At 31.6% G+C, this 22,938-nt stretch overlaps 2 protein-coding genes across 7 annotated transcripts; both read left to right on the plus strand.

The window, feature by feature from the left end:
* Positions 1–698: 698 nt before the first annotated feature.
* LOC130675396 (ADP-ribosylation factor 6) lies at positions 699–5,084 on the plus strand. 2 transcript variants are annotated; one of them, XM_057481053.1, is made up of 5 exons: positions 699–896; positions 1,592–1,713; positions 2,370–2,473; positions 2,558–2,756; positions 3,032–5,084. In XM_057481053.1, the coding sequence occupies exons 2-5, from the start codon at positions 1,632–1,634 to the stop codon at positions 3,172–3,174; spliced, it is 528 nt and encodes a 175-aa protein (XP_057337036.1). In that variant the 5' UTR covers positions 699–896; positions 1,592–1,631; the 3' UTR covers positions 3,175–5,084. The 2 variants fall into 2 exon arrangements, with proteins under 2 accessions (XP_057337036.1, XP_057337037.1); XM_057481054.1 differs by lacking the exon at positions 699–896 and adding an exon at positions 1,136–1,465.
* Positions 5,085–8,289: 3,205 nt separating this feature from the next.
* Positions 8,290–22,774, plus strand: LOC130675377 (voltage-dependent calcium channel subunit alpha-2/delta-3). Of its 5 annotated transcripts, none has more exons than XM_057481015.1 (26): positions 8,290–8,794; positions 9,877–10,352; positions 10,564–10,774; positions 11,459–11,540; positions 11,626–11,736; positions 11,866–12,088; positions 12,248–12,379; positions 12,448–13,026; positions 13,170–13,306; positions 13,405–13,485; positions 13,573–13,653; positions 13,758–13,832; positions 13,917–13,931; positions 14,081–14,191; positions 14,291–14,362; positions 15,038–15,179; positions 15,276–15,497; positions 15,566–15,665; positions 16,576–16,608; positions 17,155–17,259; positions 17,447–17,559; positions 17,632–17,774; positions 17,840–18,003; positions 18,352–18,548; positions 18,700–18,991; positions 19,716–22,774. In XM_057481015.1, exons 3-26 carry the CDS (start codon positions 10,677–10,679, stop codon positions 19,993–19,995), a joined length of 3,588 nt encoding a protein of 1,195 aa, XP_057336998.1. In that variant the 5' UTR covers positions 8,290–8,794; positions 9,877–10,352; positions 10,564–10,676; the 3' UTR covers positions 19,996–22,774. The 5 variants fall into 5 exon arrangements, with proteins under 5 accessions (XP_057336998.1, XP_057336997.1, XP_057336996.1 ...); XM_057481014.1 differs by having other exon boundaries at positions 8,290–8,724; positions 10,561–10,774; XM_057481013.1 differs by having other exon boundaries at positions 8,290–8,724.
* Positions 22,775–22,938: the final 164 nt, after the last annotated feature.

A 22,938-nucleotide genomic window follows, 5' to 3' on the forward strand; every position in this document is an offset into this window, starting at 1 on the left:
GCAAAATTTTACCGTAAAGTGAAGTATTGTTTCGTGATGCGGTAAAATTGCCGTAAATTATCGTAAAATGCAGCAAATTTGCCGCATCAATACCGTATTTTAATGTAAGAATACGATATTTTGCAGCAAGCCTGTGACATTTTTCTATAAAATTTCAATATTTCACCATAAGAGTGCGGATTTAGTGTAAAATTTTACCGTAAAGTTAAGTATTATACTGCATTGCGGTAAAATTGCCGTATCAATACCGTATTTTAATGTAAAAATACGGAATTTTGCGGCAAGCCTGTAACATTTTTCTATAAAATTACGACATTTTACTGCAAGAGTCCAGATTTAGCGCAAAATTTTACCGTAAAGTAAAGTATTTAATTTTTCCTGAAAATACGGTAATTATCGTAATTAGGATTCACCGAGGAGGTAGGACCCAATTACTGATACTCTATTTCATTTAATTACTCAACTTAAAAATTTTTAAACGTCAAAAATATTTTTAAAAATAAATTACGTCTAAAATTCTTGTTGGTGTGAATGAATAATTCGTACTGTCCCTTGATACTTTTAAAAATACCCGCGTTAAATTTGAAAACCCGCCATGCTGGTTTTCGTCGAATAAAAAACGATTCCTCGAATCCGATAGGAATTTTGAGCGTAAAACTCGATCTCAGGATAATCGATAGTGAATGTAGGTGGTGGTGTTGGGGCTGGACAGTTGTGTTGGATGTTGAATTGAATTGAAGTAGGATATCCATCCCGCCCCAGCATAAAGTAAACCAGCGATATCCAGTGTGTGTCATTGATGCACATCATAGTTACATAGTAAATGATTGCGAGAATGTGTTGTGATGTTCCTGTTTGTTGATGATAAATTACTCACTCGGTGTAGATGCTTTTTGGTGAGTCAAGTGTTTAATCCGTTAACGCATTACAAAATAAAAAATAAATCTACATATATCTATACATATTTTTATCTTCACCAGCCGCACGAGCCGATTTCAAAGGTTATAAAATTTTTGTTAGCGGTTTTTCTAAACTACTGTTACCTGACTCTGACTGACTCTGTCTCAGGATGTCCTCGTTGTCATTTAAATTAACTGAAATTTATGCTCGTTCTTCATTATTACATACCTACATATACAACAAGTATATTATTAGCCAGTTAATTACTTGTAATAATAATTATTTAACTTTTTTTAAAAATTAAATCTATTTAATTTCATTGGACGCCATCGACAAACGACAACTTAACCTTTTCTAACCCACGGAATTATTTTACTCGGTAAATCGGCTCGTATTTCTGCGATACTAACACATTTTTTATTTTACCACTATTTTTCATCATCTTAATCATCGTGATCATTATTATTATGATGATTGATTTCACAGTTTGAATTTCAACCTCAAGTTTTATCTAATTGCGAAACAGCTACTGGACTTTTATAATTTACTTAAAAAATACGTTACGGTGAATAAAATTATATAAACGAATAAATTTATAGTGTGGATGTATATAAATATGTATATGTATGTGTGAAATATAATAAATAATGGTGATGTAATGGATTAATTATAATAATTATAATTTGTATAGGTAAAGTGTATATAGACAAATTGGTGAGCCGGCAGGCAAGATGGGCAAACTCTTGTCAAAAATATTTGGCAATAAGGAGATGCGCATCCTTATGCTGGGCTTAGACGCAGCTGGAAAAACTAGTATCCTTTTTATTTGCAATTTATGATACGGAAGTTAGTCGACGTTGTATAGTTTTTGGATTTTTTCCAAAACGACAAAAATATAGCACTTGTAGATTTTTTGAATTTCTACGTGTGCATTTTTTTAGTTTTTCTTTTAATTGATTTGTTGATAAAAAATCTAAAAATTGTCAATTGTCTTTTAACTTCAGGATCACTAGAGTCAGCCAACGTCGCATGATTTTTGAATTTTTTCCACAATGATAAATTATAAAAAAAGAAATATTTTAAAAAATTGCACCTTTAGCTTTTTTGAATTTCTACATGTGCATTTTTTTAGTTTTTCTTTTAATTGATTCCTTAATAAAAAATCCCAAAATTGTTAATTGTCTTCTAACTTCAGGATCATGATCCTGGAACCAACGTTTTATAACTTTTTGATTTTTTTGAAAACTAAATGATAAAAAAAAATATTTAAAAAAATTGCACTTATAGTTTTTTTGAATTTCTACATGTGCATTTTTTTAGTTTCCTTTTTTTCTTATAATTTGTTGACAAAAAATCAAAAATTGTTAATCGTCTGCTAACTTGAGATCAATATAATTTGTCAGTTTAAATTTAAATATATGGTAGTAATGATAGTAATTAAAATAGTATTCCTTAATAACAATAATTAGCAATATTGTATAAACTCAAATTTGGACAAAGTGTCACAACAATACCGACAGTAGGATTTAATGTAGAAACAGTAACATACAGAAACGTTAAGTTTAATGTTTGGGTAAGTTGATCATAAGTATGATTGAAAGATATTTATTTAATTACAATGGCAATAATAATAATAATTAAAAACAAATAATTGTAGGACGTGGGCGGCCAAGATAAAATACGCCCGCTCTGGCGTCATTATTATACCGGAACACAAGGACTTATTTTTGTAGTAGATTGTGCGGATCGTGATCGAATCGACGAAGCTCGTCAAGAATTGCATCGAATTATCAACGACAGAGAAATGCGTGACGCTATTATTTTAGTATTTGCCAATAAACAAGATCTTCCAAATGGTAATATACAAATATATATATATATATACATATTTTATTTAAATACCGCTAATAAAAAAGCCATTACTATCAATCTGTTGCGCGACTAAAATTTAAAGTGACGTTAAAAACAACTTTTAATTTCTATGGAAAGTAAGACGGAAAAGTAAACGTTAGCTCCGTTTTAAGAATCACTCAGTAGATAAAAGTGAAAGTAATTAGCGAGTAGTTGGTAATTAGCGGTAATGATGTTGGTTGTTAGATAAGAGATTAAATGAAATTTTACTGTTATTTAGCTATGAAGCCACACGAGATACAGGAGAAATTGGGTCTAACGAGAATACGAGATAGAAATTGGTACGTGCAGCCGTCATGTGCCACGACGGGGGATGGACTCTACGAAGGCCTTACTTGGTTGACTAGTAATCATAAATTATGAATAATTAGTTAGTCTTATTCCTCGCGGTTTATAAAACTAAACAAGATAAATAATGATAAATAATTTAAATAATAAGTTACAACTACAACATTAACATCATATACAACTCGCCTGCCATGTGATTTTACCTTACGTCAATGTTGAGACTCAGCGGTTATAATAACGCGTAAAAATATAATGATTGTGAATAGTGATGTGATGTGTGATGTGCTGATGTGATGGCATAACATACAACATAAATACATTCATATTACACACTCGTCCGTCGCTGTGTGCAAGCTAACTTACGAACGTGATGGAATGTGAATCTAATGTACAATGGCTTGTTTAAATAATATATGTATAGAGAAGGAGAGTAAGAGTAAGAGAGATAAAGAGGGAGAGCAAGGGAGAGAGTGGGCTGCTAGATAGACATCCCCATTCACACAGTAGTCTATCGTTCAACAATCACCCGCCAATGTCTCTCTTATCAAAATTACCGGTTCTATCTCTTATTATTATTATTATTTTTTTTTATTTTATTATTTCGTTGTATAATTGTACCCGAGGTTTATCATAGAAAATTATTTCTGTTCAAACAAAATAATTATATATATATTAAATTTAAAAGAAATTAAATGAAATCGTAAAAGAGTTTGTAAAATCTGACAGTTTATTTGGGTGTGAATTTATTTTTTTTAAATTGTAGAGCAGAAATTTTTGCAATATTGATTATTTGAAACTTGTGCAGATCGAAATTTATTTGAAAAGAAAATAGATATTTTTTTATTATTATTATTATTTAAATAAAATTGGCGGTACTTGTAATTTTAAAAATGTATTATGTTCACAAGCTTGAGCCAGTAAAAAAGTTAATAAAAATTTATTATATATTATAAATATTGATATTGATTAAATTGCGATAATATTATTGATTATTTTTAAAAAAAATAAATCAGCAAGAGCTTTGTTCAGCGTTTAAATTAGTAACAATGAGATGTATAAATTTATTGCTTATTGCAAACGTTTATTACGTTATAGTTTTAAGTAATAATTATTAAAAATCACTTGAAGCAATTTAAATAAATACCACAATGGAATTTATTTATTTAATAATTAAACAAAATAAAATAAAATAATAATTGTGGCTTATGTCAGTTAATTTATAATAATAATAATAATAAATTTAAATAAAATGATGTATCGCCACGATAATTAATTTATTAAGATTTAAATATAATAAAATTATTAAGCTTAAAAATTGAAATAGTTTTTTTATAAAATAATAAATAAAATAAAGTACAACAGCGCGACGATTTTGTTGTAATGGTCAAAAAATTTCTGCAAATAATTGAACTTAATTATCATTATTATTATTATTATGTCTAACGCTCAAGATATTTAATTGCTAAAATTATTAAGTATTTTTTAATTAGTGTAATGTAGCAGACATCAGACAAATTTAAAATAATAAATCAATAGAGTAAATAATTTTAAAAAATGAACTTATTAATTTGAAAATTTTTTTAATGCGCATTTTTTTTTAATTTAATTTTATTAATTATCTACTCTATTAATAATTTTAAATTTGTCGTCTGCTACATTCACACTCATATTTTTTAATTCAATTGTCAGCAGAATTTTTTCCCACTTTATTTTTTTTTTACATGTAACAGCATAAATAATTAACGAGCACATGAGCAAAATCACAAGCGACGTTAAATGAGCATAATAAAAAAAATATTTTATTAATATTATTATTATTACGATTATTTTTGATCAATATATGAGTGTTCATATTAAGTAGGAATTAAATAAATTGAATTATATAGGGAGTGGATACGTATCTTCTTTGATGTTGCCAAAGCAACGTTGCAATTGCATTCCGTAGTATAAAAACCATTTAAAAAAAAAAACATTTTTAGACATTTATCTAAAATATTCACTGGTTTATAAAAATAATTCAAATATTTTTTATTATTATTAAAATACTTGTTGCCAATTTAAATAAAAAAAGATAAACAAACAAAAAAAATTGTGCTTTTGTGAACAATCCGTACAATTATAAATTTTCCGACTAATAGTTTTACAAAGAGTTAATAAAACTAATAAATAATAATATTTTGTAACTAACAATTCAGTATTGCTTCTTAAATTAGTCGACAGTCAACTAATTATGGAGTAAATGGAAATAATCCATTTTTGTGGTCAATTTATACGATCCCTCAATATTATATACATTATATAATATAATTAAAAGAAAAAAAAAAAAAAAACAGGTGTACTGTATAGAAATGACTGAAAAATTATCATTATATTGAATGTAAATTTTATTTTAATTCACTGTGTGTACTTTAAAAAAGTAACCCGTCGAAAATTATTATTTTTCGTAATATAACACTTTTATTATTATTATTATTACTATTATTATTATTATTATTATTAATATACATATATCTTTCTATTCATGTTTATTTTTCTCACACATTCATCGTTTCTTTTTTACTTTACTAAAAAATCATAAATCAATAATAGACGGACCATCGTGTATTATATGTAATCGCGATATTTAATGTCACTATTTTCGATAAATCAATGAAAAAAAAAAATAAGAATAAATAAAAAATTTTTAAATTACTGTGTTGTTTTTTTTTTAAACGTATCGAGTCTTGCATGTTATGATAAATTGGATATATGATAAATGATACATAGTAATGATAACAGGCCCAAAGGTAACGGGATACTTTGATCAAGATTTAAAAAAATCCTTTGGAATTTGACCGGATAAAATTATTTAACTGATGAAGACTAAAAGTTTATTTAATTAAATTTTTTTTATTCCAAACTAAAATAACTAATGAATAAAAATATATATGTTAAGTCGCATCAAGTGGGATTAAATTAAAAACTCAATCCCATCTGTGCGAGTGGGATTTACAAAATTGTATAAGACAATTTGCGCAGTAGAGTAAAAATTTTTTTTTTATTCAATCAGCGTCCATACAACATAGATCGGCTATAATGAAATAAATTCAATGAAATTTAGTTTAAATACCCAAGTATAAATCCGTGCGGGTGTTATACGTAACCATGGGTCAGGGTTACTCCAAGGTTTCCACCCATTTTTCCGGCCTCCCTTCCGCTATTTTACAATGCATTCATCCCGTCTCTAGGCTTGTTTATCGTACCCGGATCTGTGTACACCAAATGGCTCACAAAAATAAATAAATAAAAATAAAAATAAAAAAAAAACAATATTAAAAAAACACAAGGTAAAAAACCGCCAGCAATCAATCACACAAGTACCACGAAAGAAATAAAAAAAAAGCAATATATACTGTACAGATATTATCATACATACTGAAAAAAAGGAGGAAAAAGAATTGAAAATTCTAAATAAAAAATTTAGCCGTGTCATTCTTATCCAGCGAGTGGTTTTTTTATATTTATTTTCTTTTTCTTCTGTACATTATGTCATCGTGGGCGACTGAAAACTATATACGGAATAAGAAAAAGTATAAGAAGAAGAAGAAGGCGATATCTATGTGCCAAGTTCCCGTGTGCTGAGTGCAGGAGGTCGAGTATGTGCCAAAAGTTTTTGAGCGATCGGACGGGGGTACATGGACTCTGGTATCCCTAGTTATAGTCCCCAGCATCATGCCGACATAGTCTACTGGCGTAGTCTTATAGTGTAGTAGTCTAGCCATAGGATTGGGCAGACTAGGGCAGCCAGCCTCGCACATGACCCGATGCTATGTAAAGTGATAAAAAGTTTTGTTCTTATATGTAATAAAAATCGATTCTACAAATAGATACCGAGGAATTGGTCACGCGTAATGCCAAAGGCTTATGACCCGTGTCATAAGAGCGGGCTTGGATCTCTAAGAGCAATAAATGTTTTAATAACGATAAATAAATATTTAAACAGCATAAACGCTTGGGATAATAATGATAATAACAAAGAAGTAATAGCGGTTATGATTATGATTATGATAATAATAACGAAAACATGAGGTAGCCTTTCAGCCAGACGTCATTACGGTAATCATCGGTCTGCGACGAAAGAATATAAGGCTAAAGAAATGGCTAAGTAAAAGGGGGAGAATTGGCTGCGTTCCGGAAAATGCGCAAGGACTTGCATGAGAGAAAGGCGAGAGGGTGAGGTCGTGAGCGCGTGATGCCAGAAGAAGTAGTTGTAGCCCTTGTAGTTGTGTAGTAGTAGTAGTAGTAGTAGTAGTAGTAGTAGTAATTTGGGGGATGGGGGATAGGGGGTGGATAAAGAAAAGACGGAGACAGAGGATAGGAGTAGCCGAGATGAAGGAAGAAAGGACCGTCAAGGGGCTGAAGAGACGTGAAGCAAAGGAGCTGGTGCTTGCGAGGAGCTTGCGTACGGGAGATTGGCAAAGGTTCTTACTAGGACTTGGTGGTATTGGTGGCGGTGATGGTGGTAGTGGTGGTGGGCTGAAGGGATCGGCCTCGCGCCATATCGAGAATACGAGGAATATGGATATCTATATATGTTTGGCTCTACTCCTTTGGCCTGCTTGGCGTATAGTATAACTAAACGTAAAGGCGTACATGTTGTACATGTTAAATCAATGATGTTGAGCTTGCGCGTGGCGACAGTCTCGGCTGGGAGTCCTGGTCAACCGTAGTCTGGGGTGTATAATATGAGGGATGAAGGGTAGACTACCAGTGGAAGGAGAAAGAGAGCCGAGAGAGTGAATAGAAGCAGAAGAGGGAGAGAGGAGGAAAGCGTGGAATCGTGTGAGGGTGATGATGATGATGATAGTTGTAATAGTGGAAGTGCTGGTGGGTTGAAGTAGTGGTGAACTGGTGGTGTTGTTACTACTACCGGCACACATACTACTGTTGTCTCACTCTGCTGGCGAAACTCTTGCGCGGCAGCCTCGACTACCTCACCCACTCCACCCACTCGCCCACCCACCCGGTACTCACACACTCCCGGAAAAGCAGAGCGGAGACTGCTCTCTCGCGTCGTCTCTCCTGTTAAACGGCACTACACAAACGAACCCCGACTTGGATCCTCCTCCACCCCAGCAGCCCCCAACCCGCACCCCCCGGTCCCACCACCGCCTACTACTCTGACTACTCCGACTGCCGACTCCGACAACTCCTCTGAAGTCTGAACTATATCATATAGGATCCAGTTTTCTCCCAAAAGCCCGCTCGACGTGCTACTCCGTGCTTGTAGACGTAGTAAGAGTTATGCGCGCGCGCGACTCAAGGCTACTATTGGGAGTAGTAGGAAGATGCTTATATTTTCCGTCTCGTTACTTGACTCCCGTTACAAAAAAAAACGCCGCGTATTTAACGGCAAAGAATAATATATAAAAAGGGACTGAGACGAGCTTTGCTTGGTGAACAGATATATACTCAACTTAATACCAGGTGGAAAAGTGTGGGAGCGAGTGTGTGTTGTGAGTAACTGAAGTGAGCAAGTGCGTTTTGTTTTATCTCCTCTTGCCTTGTATTGTTATTCTGGATTAAGGGTGCTAACAATATATATACATATTTACATGTATACGCCGAGACGAGACCAGACCAGAGGTGAATAATATATTTGTACAATTAAAACTGCAAGGAAAGGGTGAAGGAGAGACATCAAGCTCAGACACGAGTCAGTCCATCATCCGCTTATGGCAATTGGATATCATTTTTTTTATTATTAAATGCAATTAAGCTGAGAGTGCTGTAATAAACCTGCACGGAGAAAAATAAATGATTGGAGTTATCATACTAAATTTGTAGCTGCAATCATCTAGGATGATTAAAAAATTTTTCAGTGTAAAGATGGTTAGTGCTACAATTTGTTATAATTGCAGTTACCATTTTTTATAGTAACAGTTACCATCAGGATGATAACAGTAACCATTAAGATGATTACAGCTACTATCAGGATGGTAATATTTACCATCAGGATAATAATGTTTCCTATCAAGGATAGTGATAATTTATCACTGATAAAAATTTATCACTGATAAAAACACTGATAAAGAAAAAAAAAAATTATTAAATGCTATAAAAAAAATTGATCAAAAATTCAATAATTTTCAAGTACTGGTGCAAAATTATAAATTTTTGATTAAAAATATGATGACAAACATACTTAAATTTTATTTATAAAATTTTTACAAAAAAATGACAATTATTTATTTTTTACAATTATTTAAATCCATAATTTGATGTTTAAAGTCTACTTGTCTTAGATGGTAACTTTAATCATCTTTAATGGTAACTACTACAATTTCTGATGGTAACTGTAACCATCTAGATCGTAAATACAACTATTTAAAATGATAACTGTAACTATCTCTAATTAACATACATGATTGTAACAGTTACCATAAATATGATTTATACAATCATCCAGATAGTTGTCACTACCATCGGGTTGATGGTAAAAAATTTTACCATAAATAGATAGTAACTGCAATCATTTAATTTTCTGAGTGTGGAGATAATACGATAAGAACATTTGCTTAGGGATTTCTTATTTTTTTACTTTTTTTTTCGTCGACTAAACGAGTAGTGTAGACGAGTGTGCGTGGAAAGAGGGTGCGAAGCGTGGATGAAGGTCGTGGATGCAGGGTGTAGTAGAGGGCGAGGATCGTTTTGTGGTGGCGTTGAGAGTACGCGTAAACGCAGAACGTAAAACACCAAAAGTATAGGTGGTTAATAATTTTTTTTTTCATATTTTAGTGGGTGTTGTACATACAGACAACAGTTACACTGTGAAGTATTGATAACAATGATAATAAATATTATCAGTATTTTGGAGTTACAATAAGTAACAATTAATGGTGAAATAAGAGCAGTATTAACTGAAGAAACGTAGGAAGAAAGTAGTATAACAACTTGCTCAATACATCGTGTGTGTTAAAAAAACGCGGCGTTACACGTCTTTTTTACGAGACCTATGGATTTTTTGCAGCGGCCTCTTACTACTCGCCGAATAAGAAAATTCGTCTCAGTTCTTGGTACTTTTTATTGCTCATACCATAATCATAACTGCTACGTCTGCTACTTGGACATGGATCACTGGATCTGAAGCTGGAGGTGTCACTTGCACACCCGAGTTAACGATAAACGACAGCGTACAACATAGACCCCTACACGAGATCCAATTTTATCATCATCAACAAACATCATCGTCCGCCTGTGTCCAATGAATTAACGTGAGTTATGTATCTATGTATATAAATATATATAATTGTATGACGTTGGTCGACTATTTAAATAAATTTACAATTTATTAACGTCGTCTTAACATGGGACAAGTCGTGTGACGTTAAAATATCGACACCGCTGTCTATAGACAGTAAATAATAACAAAAAATATATAGCAGTCGTAAGCCGCGGATATTTATTAATTTTTTCTATCAGCAGCGTAAGATTTTCTATCAACACCGACAATAAGTTGAGAAGAACAACGGGGGTGAGCGCCGCTGTAAGATAAATAGTCTGGAGTATAAATATAAGAAGCGGGAGAAGATAACGAGATGTATCGTTACGTTAAAAGCACGTTGTACATCAGCATACTTTTTCTTATGAGTATTGGAATCAGTCATCAACAGGAGGAGGACATTCCACACAATGAGTAAGTTTGGCTTTTGTTTAAAACTTTTGAAATGGGGCTGCGGCCGTGTTCGATCGTCGCGGTCTTTCTCTCTCTCTCTCTCTCTTTTTCACTCGGTCTCTCATTCACTCACTCACTCATTCTCTCGCTCTTTCGCTCCATATATATAATATCTATGTCTGTCTGTCTCTGTTGGTGAGCAATGATGTAACATTTGTGCATCATATACATACCGGAAGAATTTCACAAAGTCAATAGAGAAGAGACACGGTGTGTGATCTCACGCCACTGATAAATCTGTAATATATGATGATATGATGCACACACATCTCCTCTAGAATAATATATATCCTATCCGCGGGATAGAGATGTTTAAATGCATGAGTATTGGCGCCGGTTAGGATAGGAGATTAGATCGTCCCGTATATATGCGGCGTGAAGAATATTCTTCCTCCATATATGTATATATTATAAATGTATGTATAGATATATATGGTGCGATATGGTATGGTATTGTATTGTATTGTATTGTAGTGCCGTATAAGTAGTTGTGTGTAGTGTGAAGAGATGAGAGAGTGGGAGAGAGATAGAGAGATTGAATTAAAGAGAGTAGAGAAGAAGGAGGTGGCGGAGGTGGTGCTGGTGAGGTGGGGCCAAATGGTTATCGATAGTTTATGCGACAACCTGCTGCTCTATGTGTTGCAGAGTGAGAAACTGGGCACTTAAGTTTGGCGTCGATCTGTGGGAGTTTGGACGACAAGCAACTAAACTTAGCGAAATACAGAGGGCAAGTTTTAATATTATTTCATATAACTTTAATTTTTACTTTTTATTAAATTTCTTTTATATTTTTTTTATCATTATGCTTTTAGAATTACCATGGGATGGAAGCAACTGTAAATAAAAAAGATGGTTTGGTCCTGGTACGTGAAATGGCCGCTGAAGTTAAAAATATGATGGACTTTAAGATGAATGCTGTTATGGTGAGATTTATTTACTGAGCATTGGGTATATTTTTTGTTTATTTCTTTTTTATTTATTTATTTTTATGGGGTTTTATTTTGCCACGGACTGATGAACACGAGTGTAAAAAATGCTACTGACTATTATAGAGATTGATGGAGAGTGCGGAGCAAGCTGCAGTATCATCGCCAAGGGATTCAACAACATCACCCCGATACTACAGTTCCCATGAGATCAACAGATTCACTGATGATGGTAAACTCACACCCGGTACACGTGAATTGCTACTCTCGATGAATCGTCACTTTGACAATTTACCCGTCAATTTGAGCATGTCTGCAGTACTTTTTCCGCCGGGTGTTGAGGATTCTGGTTTGTATTTTGTTTTTATATTTATTCGACCGTATAAAACTCACCCTCTACCACATTTTATTCGCCAAATTACACTCGAGTTATTAAAAAGGAAGAAAAACATTATAAACTCATAATTCATAATTACAAAGAAGATTAAAAGTTTAATTGACATTGCAGACAGTCAAGTCTCTTCTGGACTTCAGTGGAGTGATCACTTGGACCCACTTTTTGTTAATAATTATGAAAACGATCCGACTTTGTCTTGGCAATATTTCGGAGCTACTTCCGGTTTCTTAAGGCGTTTTCCAGGTGAATATATCAACATTAATAATACTAGCTTGCACTTATCGGTTGTGAAAATACACATTTATTTACAGCAATATCATGGCCGCCGAGAGGAAAAGGGTCAAGACCTGAGGATCCGGACGTCCACGACTTCCGTATGTCGGACTGGTTCGTCGGCGGCGCAACCTGCCCTAAAGACCTGACAATACTAGTAGACAGTACAAGTTTTTCGTCTAAAAAATTGCGTAAATTGACAATAGCCACGACAAAAAATATCTTGGACACATTGTCAGCAAACGACTATGTAAATGTCTACCGTTACTCCGAGAGTGTTGAGGAGACTGTTCAGTGTTTCAAGGATTTACTGGTCCAAGCGTCGCCGGAAAATGTACGTCAACTGAAGAATTCATTGTACTCAATACAATCAGATTCAACGGCAAATGTATCAGCCGCAATGGCCACTGGGTTTGAAATTCTCTATAAGTACAATAGAACTGGACAAGGTGCACAGTGTAATCAAGCCATTATGTTGGTTACATCTAACACTGAGACTGCGTCCTCAGACCTTATTAAAAAATACAATTGGCCCCATATGCCCGTAAGGATATTCACTTATCTCGTTGGTGGTGACAAAAGCTCTGAGCTACAAGAAATGGCCTGTGCTAATAAAGGTACACTAATTTTTTTTTCGCTCACTATTTTTCTCCATATTGATTTCTACATAAAAAAAATATAGATATAATAATAATAATATATTACGACACAATTTATATATTTTATTTCATCTTATTTACTTTTACAAACTCATAAAAAGGTTTTTACGCCCGAGTGACGTCAATGGAAGACGTTAAGACTAAAGTTTTTGAGTACGTGAAAGTTTTAGCACGACCTATGGTTTTGTATCAACATGATCATCCAATTCATTGGACACCTGCATATGTAGGCGGCGAGGTATTGTGTCTAAACAATTATATGTACAATGAATTATCTATATATTTATCTCTCGTACGTCAATAAATTTATTTTCGTCTCTCCATTGACAATAACAGAGCAGTAGATACGGCGAGGAAAGACGTGGTCAATTAATGACATCTGTAACAGCGCCTATTTTAGATCGTCGTAATCATACAGTGAGTTGTGAATTTTTATATTCAATGGGCATTAATATTTATACTGTTTTTTTACTCGTGATAAATTATAACTGATATGATCTTCAGGTTAAAACCGCCAACTTGTTGGGAATAGTTGGAACAGATGTACCGATAGACCAAGTACAAAAGCTCGTGCCACCTTACAAGGTAACTTTCGAATCATTTAGCTCCATTTTTGTTATTATTATTTTTTTTTTTATTCTATTCATACACACAGAATTTATCGAGCGGCATTTTTTACTCTATTTCAGCTGGGTGTAAATGGCTACTCGTTTATCGTCGACAATAATGGTCGTGTCTTGTATCATCCAGATCTACGTCCTTTGGTAAGATTGATTTACATAAAAAAACTAAAATAAATAAAGTATAAAGTCATTTAAATAATATATTTTATTTGTTTAAACATACAGCCGACAAGTCAAAATGTAAGTACCGTCGACCCGCTTTAAGTACAAAAAGTTTTTTTTTTTTACTTTATTGTAGTATTGATTTACTCAGCTATCATAATGTTTTTCAATAATATATGTATATGTACACATATGTATTTATTTTATTTTATTTTATTTTTTTTCAGTATGAAAACTCATTGCATCCTAGATACACGAGCGTTGACTTGTCAGAAGTTGAACTAGCAGAGTTTGAAGGACCTAGTTACATTTACAATAATAACTCTCTGCTTTTTGATGTAAGTTACTGGCGCCATTGTTGAGGCGTACAAAAGTTTTTATTTAACACACGGCAACGCTAATAATTATTATTATTATTTATTTAATAAATTTTTTAGTTAAGGCGCGATATGATTGAGCAAAAAGAGGGAGAGACAAATTTCCCGGTGAAAATTCATTACGATAGTATGGTAAGTATTTAATAAATATACTGTAAAAAAATTGGAGTAAATTTAAATTGGAGTTAAAAAAAATCACTCCGCATACGGAGTAAATCGGGAGTTTTTTTTCAGATGAGTGATTTCAGAGTGATCTGAATTTTATTTAAATTTACATTCACTCCGAACTGGAGTCTTGATATTAAAATAAACTCTTTTTAGGAGAAATTTTACTCCGAATATGAGTTTTAATATTAAAATGAACTCCCGTTCGGAGTGAATTAAATAAATAAACAGTCATCTGCTCCGGATTTACTCCGCTAATTTTTTACAGTGTAATTTGTCTGGGTGATAATAAATAAGTAAATAAATTTTTAACAGAAACGTGTGACGATTTAAATTTAAATTGGAGTTAAAAAAAAATCACTCCGCATACGGAGTAAATCGGGAGTTTGTTTTCATATGAGTGATTTCGGAGTGATCTGGATTTTATTTAAATTTAAATTCACTCCGAACCGGAGTCTTGATATTAAAATAAACTCTTTTTAGGAGAAATTTTACTCCGAATTGGAGTTTTAATATTAAAATGAACTCCCGTTCGGAGTGAATTAAATAAATAAACAGTCACCCGCTCTGGATTTACTTCGCTAATTTCTTACAGTGTAATTTGTCTGGGTGATAATAAATAAGTGAATAAATTTTTAACAGAAACGTGTGACGATTCGTCGACACAATTATTTTTACGAGCCTATTGTCGGGACTCCGTTCTCTCTGGGGTTAGCACTGCCCGAGGGGTATGGTATGCTAGAAGTCCACGCTGAACTGGAGCTGAAACACGCTATTTTAAATGGTAATAAAAAATGTATAACTCGAATTGACATTAATATAAATTGTTTTAAATATAAACCAAGATATTAATATAATATTACTCAAATTTATTGTTCAGTGTTTGACTATCTGAATGGAAGTAATTGGAAAGTTCACCCAGATTGGGTTTACTGTGAGTACAGTTCAGCGTCCGATAAGCAATTTTCTACCCCCGAGGAACGTATTCTCCATTTCCTCGGCCGTACTCGTATGCCGGGTTGGAAGTGGATGTCTATGAGACCTAAGAGTCCCAGCTCGCATCATAATCAAGCGAGCAAGCCCGACAAAGATGCGCATTACTGTACGTATTTAATTATTTTTACCGTCGACTAGTAAATTAACTTCTCTTTATTAATTTTTTAATTACAGGCGATAAAAGATTAGTACAGTCACTAGTTATGGATGCAGTAGTAACTGGTGGGTTCAATAAAAGAGACACAAACTTGATGCACAGGGAAGATAATCAGAAGTAAGTGACAGGAATTATGACTGGAAAAAAACTAAAAACGATCAAAGAAAAATAAATATATATTTTTAATACAGACAAGTAAATGATAACTTTTAAAAACGCATGCACTGCAATAATTACTTGTTAACCCGAGCACCTGTAAATGCACAGAGCACTTATATATATAGATATTAATATATATTTATATATTTATGATCGATAATAATAATAGTAATGATAATAATAAAAATATTTTCTCGTTAATTGATCCACCGGTGATTAGCAAAGACGTTAAAAGTAAATCGTGACAAATTGGGTTTAAATAGTAACAATTATTGTGCATTACTAAAACTAATTGTCACGGTTATTATTGATAAGACATATCGTTCCGTCAGATCAATTGTTTTGTATAGATATCCGTTGTACGTGATTACCACAAGTAGACACTGAAAGAGAGATAAAGAGAAAGGGAGAGAGAGGGAGAGATAGAGAGAGGGTGAAAACGATCTCCGCAATTATCTACTGCTCGGCGTAATTATATCCGGGAGTGGAATATGCAAAGGAGCTTTGTTTCTCAGAGTTAAAGGACGATATTGGTGGTAATGATGATGATTATTATTATTGTTATTATTATTATTATGTCCAAATAGTGATGGCCGATGTGTGAGACAGACATTCAGACATAAATTATTCAATATTGAGAAGCTCTCTGGGGATGAAGTTGATATGAGCGAGGAATAATATAGTTAACTGATATTTAAATATTCTATTATATTATATTATGATGTAATAAATCGTATATATTAATACTGCTTTTATAAGACACATTTTGCACCTTTTTAAACGACACTTATAATTTTTATTTATTAATATTTATACTTTCTTGCATATATTTTTATTACATTTTATTATTGTGTGTCTCCACCGCCAGCCCCATTGCCATACTGATGGCTCTTCTGCACAGGTAATTTATTATGCACAATTATATGTTTTATCCTCACTCGCAGTTTTGCACGGTAAATATATTACCAAATGTTTACCTAATTCACGGTCATCTATAAGAATTATTGTGTTCCTGCGTCTCCCGATAGACCTAATCATTGTCGCCGATTACTCTCATTGGGATTTTTTTATATATTTTTTTTAATTATTTTACTTTTATAACAATCATTAACTGCCAATTAACTATCAATATAAAAAAAAAAAAAAAGTCATTCACCCTGCTGGATTTTCATATTAATTTTTGTACTGCGGTTGAGTTAAAAAAAGACGGCGCGCCTTTTTTTTACTCAACCGCGCTTTTGTGCAAATAAAAAAAAAAAAAAAAATACATGTTGCTGATCATAATGCAGAAAAACTAATTAAATATATAAGTAACAAAAAAAAAAAAAAATTTGTGGCTAAGGTATTAATGAGAAGGAGACTGATGATGATTAACAGCAGTCTCTATAGCTGTCGAATAGTTACAAGTAATTATAAAAACTAATAGTCTGTCGTTGAAATTTTGCAGCCAAGGAAAGGGGAGGTTCGACGTCGTCCGAAGTTTCATTGCGACAAGGAGTGGCCTCTTTCGATGGCACGACCATCAAGACAATAAGGAAGCCGAAGACGAACCGTAAATGTCAATGATCATGAATTAGTAATTAAATAATTTGAAAGCGAAAAAAAAATTAAAGAATTTAAAAAAAAAAAGTTTATTTAAAGTCGTCTGAGTAGAGTTTTAAAAAAATTCGTTTATTGACACGCAATAATTATGTTTATGAGAATGTTAAACGGGAAAATTGAAGTTTTTAATTGACCAGGCATTTCGCTGACATGAACAAAAGAGCTATGGACACATCATGGTACAAAAGAGCCGCGGAACAACATGCTGTGGAGCCTGAGAGTTTCGTATTCAGTGTGCCTTTCAACGCTGGTAATTCATCATATTTATTTAACTCTACTATATAAATTACCACACACTAAAAAATCTTAATAAATAAATTAGCGGAAATGACGGAACCACTTGTTACGGCAACTCACGCGGTCTTCTTCGAGGGTAAAAATCAGCATAAGGCACCAGCTGCTGTTGTTGGTATCCAACTACAGCATTCGTCATTATCGTCGCACTTTATGAACATTACATCGACGGTAATAATTTATATTTACTGTTAAAAAAAAAAATTTTTACTGATGACGTGTTTAATTATTTACAGTGCGCGTCTTGTAAAAAAAACTGCGCATCCACAGACCTGGACTGCTATATTCTCGACAACAGCGGGTTCATAATTATAAGCGAGAATAATGAACACACGGGTAAATTTTTTGGTGAAATTGACGGCACTATTATGGACTCCCTTGTGCAGGACAGGATCTACAGGTATGCCAGCCGATTTTACTGTCTAATAAAAGTAAAACCTAAAATCCGTGAATATGTCGCGGAGTAGTTTTCGTTATACGATATATAAGATATAATATACATACATATACATGACATATGTGACATGGAAGGGTGGCTTTAAAGGCAAGTCTTGTAAAAATTTTATTACCGTACTGTGTTAGGATGTATCAGATTTTTTTTTTTATACTTTTATGAACATCACACATTTTACGATCCGTAAAAAAATTTTGAAAACCGGGTCATTAATTTTTTACTCAACAAGTCGCTAATATTTTGCTGGTTATTAATAAAATAATTAATGAAATTAATTGTGTGGTGTATTATTAGGAAAGTGACGGTAGTGGATTATCAGGGTCGTTGTCCTCCTCAAGAGTCCCATTTATCATCAGCACCACGAACAGTATCCGGATCAATTATCAAGACAATTGTAACAGCATTCGGTCTTATCTGGTCTTCAGTACTAAAATTAAACATCTACGACGCAATTAGTCCGGCATTTGCCTGGCCAAATGACTCTAATTCCGGTAATTATCGGCCCAATTAATCGATTATTAATTAGCACAAAAAAACAGCCAATCTCTGTATTTATAATGAATGAATTTATAAACTTATTACTGTCATTATGATGGTAATAATTGTTAATATGTATGGAATAAATTAAACGGTCGATTACAGATGACGTTGATATTAAAATCGATGACGAGACAAATTCTCACGAATCTAAAAATTTGTCGGAGGAGCCAACGGCTGGAAACGATAAAGGACCTTCATTTCCGGCGGTAGCGTCTCCACCAACAGTTCCGCCTGCCACTCACGCAACATCAGCTCAATATACGATCAATAAAGTACGTCCGTGTGAAAAGAAGACAGATCTGTATATTTTGCAGCCCGAAAGATTGAACACAAGTGGTCAGAGCAATCCGCTCAAGGGTAAACTGACGAACTGCCATGTAACCGGATGCGAGAGGTGAGTTTTTTAAAAACTCCACTAGCTGCGCAGTAAAAAATTTTTTAGGATGAAAAGAATCTGGGTTAAAAATTTCATGTTAAATATTTAACATTTTTGTGTTGAATTTTACAAAATTTTTTTACTGTGTAGGGTAGAAAACTTTTTTTGTCTCTTTAGGGCCAGTTTTGGTGACTAAGAAATTTTAAATAAAATAATTTTTAAAATACGCGATGACACTTAATTTTTTAAATGGTGTTCGAAGATACTTTTATCACACTCTTGCAATGTAATTTTTTTTTATACTTTTTATTAATTAAAATAAAGTATTAAATGTCCAAAAATGGAGCAGTGGCCACAAATGCTACTTCTACCCTATACGGAGAAAAGTGGAGACCAAAAATGTACGAATTTTTGTTATGCTAACGACCAAACTTGATACAGGAAGTTAAGTCGTCAAAAAATGATTGTACTGCACTATAATTATTATTGTGAGCCTCTAAAAATTTTTTTCTATACTATAATTCCTAAATTAGACAAATAATTTTCATTACAACTTATCAATAAATTTTGAGTGCATAATATTTTTGTAGTGCAGCATAATAATTTTTTTCTCAACTTCCTGTTTAAAGTTTGGTCGACAGCATAATAAAAATTAGTAAATTTTTTAAGCCCTTTTTTTCCGTCTTCATAAAAAGTAAATATTTTTGATGCTTTCATTGACTTATTTATCAATCTTCCACAGGCCTTTCAGTGTCCAAAAGATCCTTCACACAAATCTTATTCTGCTGGTGGTGGATACCCTCTGTCCGTGTGGCACTAAGCAGCTTAGCATTGAGCCTACGGAGGCTGCCAACGAACCAGGAGTTTGTTCAGCCCGACGTGATCGGCTCTACCGACGACGGCCACCAAAATGTATTAATTATCATCCCGAGGAAATGGAAATAAAATATTGCGGTAGCGGCAGCAAATTAAGTCTATCGTACGGTCTCATCCTCGCCTTGTTGTCGGTCTACTTTACGTGACTCGCTCCGTTAACTATCTCGCGATTCAACGAGTAATTTACGTATTATTATATGTATATATATATGTACATATATATATTTACGTATTTCATTATAAATATATAATATATATTTATTATTATTACTATTAATATTATAATTATAATTATTATTGATATTATTTATATTGAGTTTACATGCAGCTATTTTACGGCGTAGTACTCAGAGCAATAGCAATGACGGGGAACAGGATAATAATTAAAAAATAACAGTAAATAATAAACAAGTCAGTGTGGATATTTAAAAAATAATAAATAAGATTTTAATAAATTTATTTCTTCGATTGTCCATTTATAAAACGGCTGTTAAATAAACGCGTAATTAAATACAACGTAAAAGACTAATTAAAAAAAAATATCCAATTCTGCGGAGATGTTATAACTCTTATTATTAAATAAAATAAAATAATAATCAATAATAATAATAATAATATTATTATTATATTGCATTGGGAGATGAATTTTAAATAAAAAAAATATTTATGAGAAAAATGAAGAAAAATTTTTAAAAAAATGAGAGCGAGAGAGAGAAAGAGAGAGCGAAGTGTAATGATGTTGGGATTGATTCGCCGTCCGAGAGTGCGACTCCCCTATATATATATACATATATATAATAAATAAATAAATAAATAAATAAATATTGATCCGTGGTTTAAAACGGGTCAATAAATGTTTAGACAATACAATTTGGATGCAAGATTTTTTTTCCTTGCGCCAAGTAACATACATATGTAAATATGTATGTATATGTATATATATTTATTATAATAAATATATATATGTATATGTATTAATAGTTATCATTGTAACTTATTAATATTTATAATATATTTATATAAATATATATTATTATTTATAGAAATAAATAATAATAATAATGGTAATGAAAAATAAATAATTGTTTTTCGCGCGTAAAATTTTAAACCGGCGGGGCTGAGGGTTATTTTAAATAACTCGAGGGATTGTGTGCGTGGCTCACATTTCCGCGCCTTACGTCTTTTAAATAAATTTATATAATATTTACTTTGTTTTAATGTATATTATATAAATATATATTTTATTTATTACTTATGAAATTATATTTAATAGATAATTCGTAATAATAAGCTTTCATTTATTGTTTATCGTTGAGCACTCGTACTCACTTTTAAGAGCTCGTATTATCAAATGTATCAAAAAAAAAAAAGAAAAAAAAGAGGGTGTGTTTTAAAATAAATAAATAAATAACATTATTATTATTATACAGTTTAGATGATATTATTTGTTGTATAGAGAATATATGAAAATTTTATTGCAATTTAGTAATGAAGAAAATAATAAACAGTTTGGAAAAATAAATTTTTACAGCCAATTCTTAACGATTGTCAATATATAATATATATAAAAAAATGAAAAGAGTTCAATTACTTGGGTAATTTAAAATCAATTAAATAAAAAATATAAATAAATGGTAAATCGTTATATTGTTCAAAGATGAACCGGATGATCGTATTTATAATGTTACGAATGAGATAGATCTTCATGTATAAAATACTTTTTTATCTTTTAAATGTTATTATTATTTGTAATTTTCTTATTTACTTTTTTTTACAATTATATCATTCCATTACAAGACCATTTTTTACTGTGTCTTCCACGAAACGGCCTTTCTTAATGTGGATTACGAAGATACGTATGAATAAAAATGATATGTGACTATTTAAATGTGAATGTTTAATTCAAAATAATAAAATTAAATAATACATATCGGCTTACTGGATTACAATTTGCATGATGCTACAAAAGGGAATGAAAAATAACAAAACATAAAAGAAAATATAATAATAAAAATACATTTTTATGTAAAGAACGAGTCTACATGTATGTTCTTATTTAAAAATAATAATAATAATAATAATAACAATAACAAAACCTACATTCTTATGTATCTGTAAGCAAACGTAGGCGGTAATTATACAAATACTATTATAAGTTTGAAAAAATAAATAATTAAAAGCAAAAATCTTTTCAAAAAATATTAAAAATAAAAAAGAAAACATAATTAAAAAATAAAAACGGTTAATGTAAACTATATTTAATGATGAAAAAATAAAATAAAGTCACTCTGTATTTTCGTGACGAAAAAAAAAAAATAATAAATAAAATAAAAAAAAAACGAACTTATAAGTTTTTATCTTCCATTTATTGTGAATTTCAAAGCGATCAAAAACATAATAAAAATGCATTTATAATTATTATTAATATAATTACGCAACTCAGATCTTTATATAGATTTAAAATATCAATTATAATTATAATTAAAAATAATGAGATACGTCATGACAGGAGGAAATTAAAAATAAAATGATAAATATATAATGACTGTTTATCGATATTTAATAATAAAATAATAATGAGTAATTGGGGGTTACGGGGGGACAATAATTAAATAAATAAACTTCAAGCATTTGGTTGCCGAAATGTTATTATGTGCAAACAATCGCTGATAACGAATAATTTAAACAATTAAATACAATTATTATGCTTTTGTGATTGTTATCTTTTACAGATTACTTGATAAAAAATGAAAAAAAAAAATATAAAAATGAAAAAAAGAAAAAAATCATAAAAAAAAAATAAAATGCATATGAATATTTTAAATAAGAATGTATACAATTTATTGAGGCATTTGTATGAACGCGTTTCAAGCTGGGCCAAAAATGAAAAAAAAAAAAATAATAATAATAATAATTAATATTAAATAAATAATGATAATAAAAATTATGTTTTCCCATGTAATTTATTCCAAGTTTGGCTGTTGTTATCTTGAATATCGACTAAATATATGTTTATAGAATATGAGAATAGTTAAAAATAAGCCAACTAAAAACAAAAAACATAAATAATTATTATTATTTTTAATTAT

The sequence above is a fragment of the Microplitis mediator genome, chromosome 10 (assembly GCF_029852145.1).
Source record: "Microplitis mediator isolate UGA2020A chromosome 10, iyMicMedi2.1, whole genome shotgun sequence".
Classification (NCBI taxonomy): domain Eukaryota; kingdom Metazoa; phylum Arthropoda; class Insecta; order Hymenoptera; family Braconidae; genus Microplitis; species Microplitis mediator.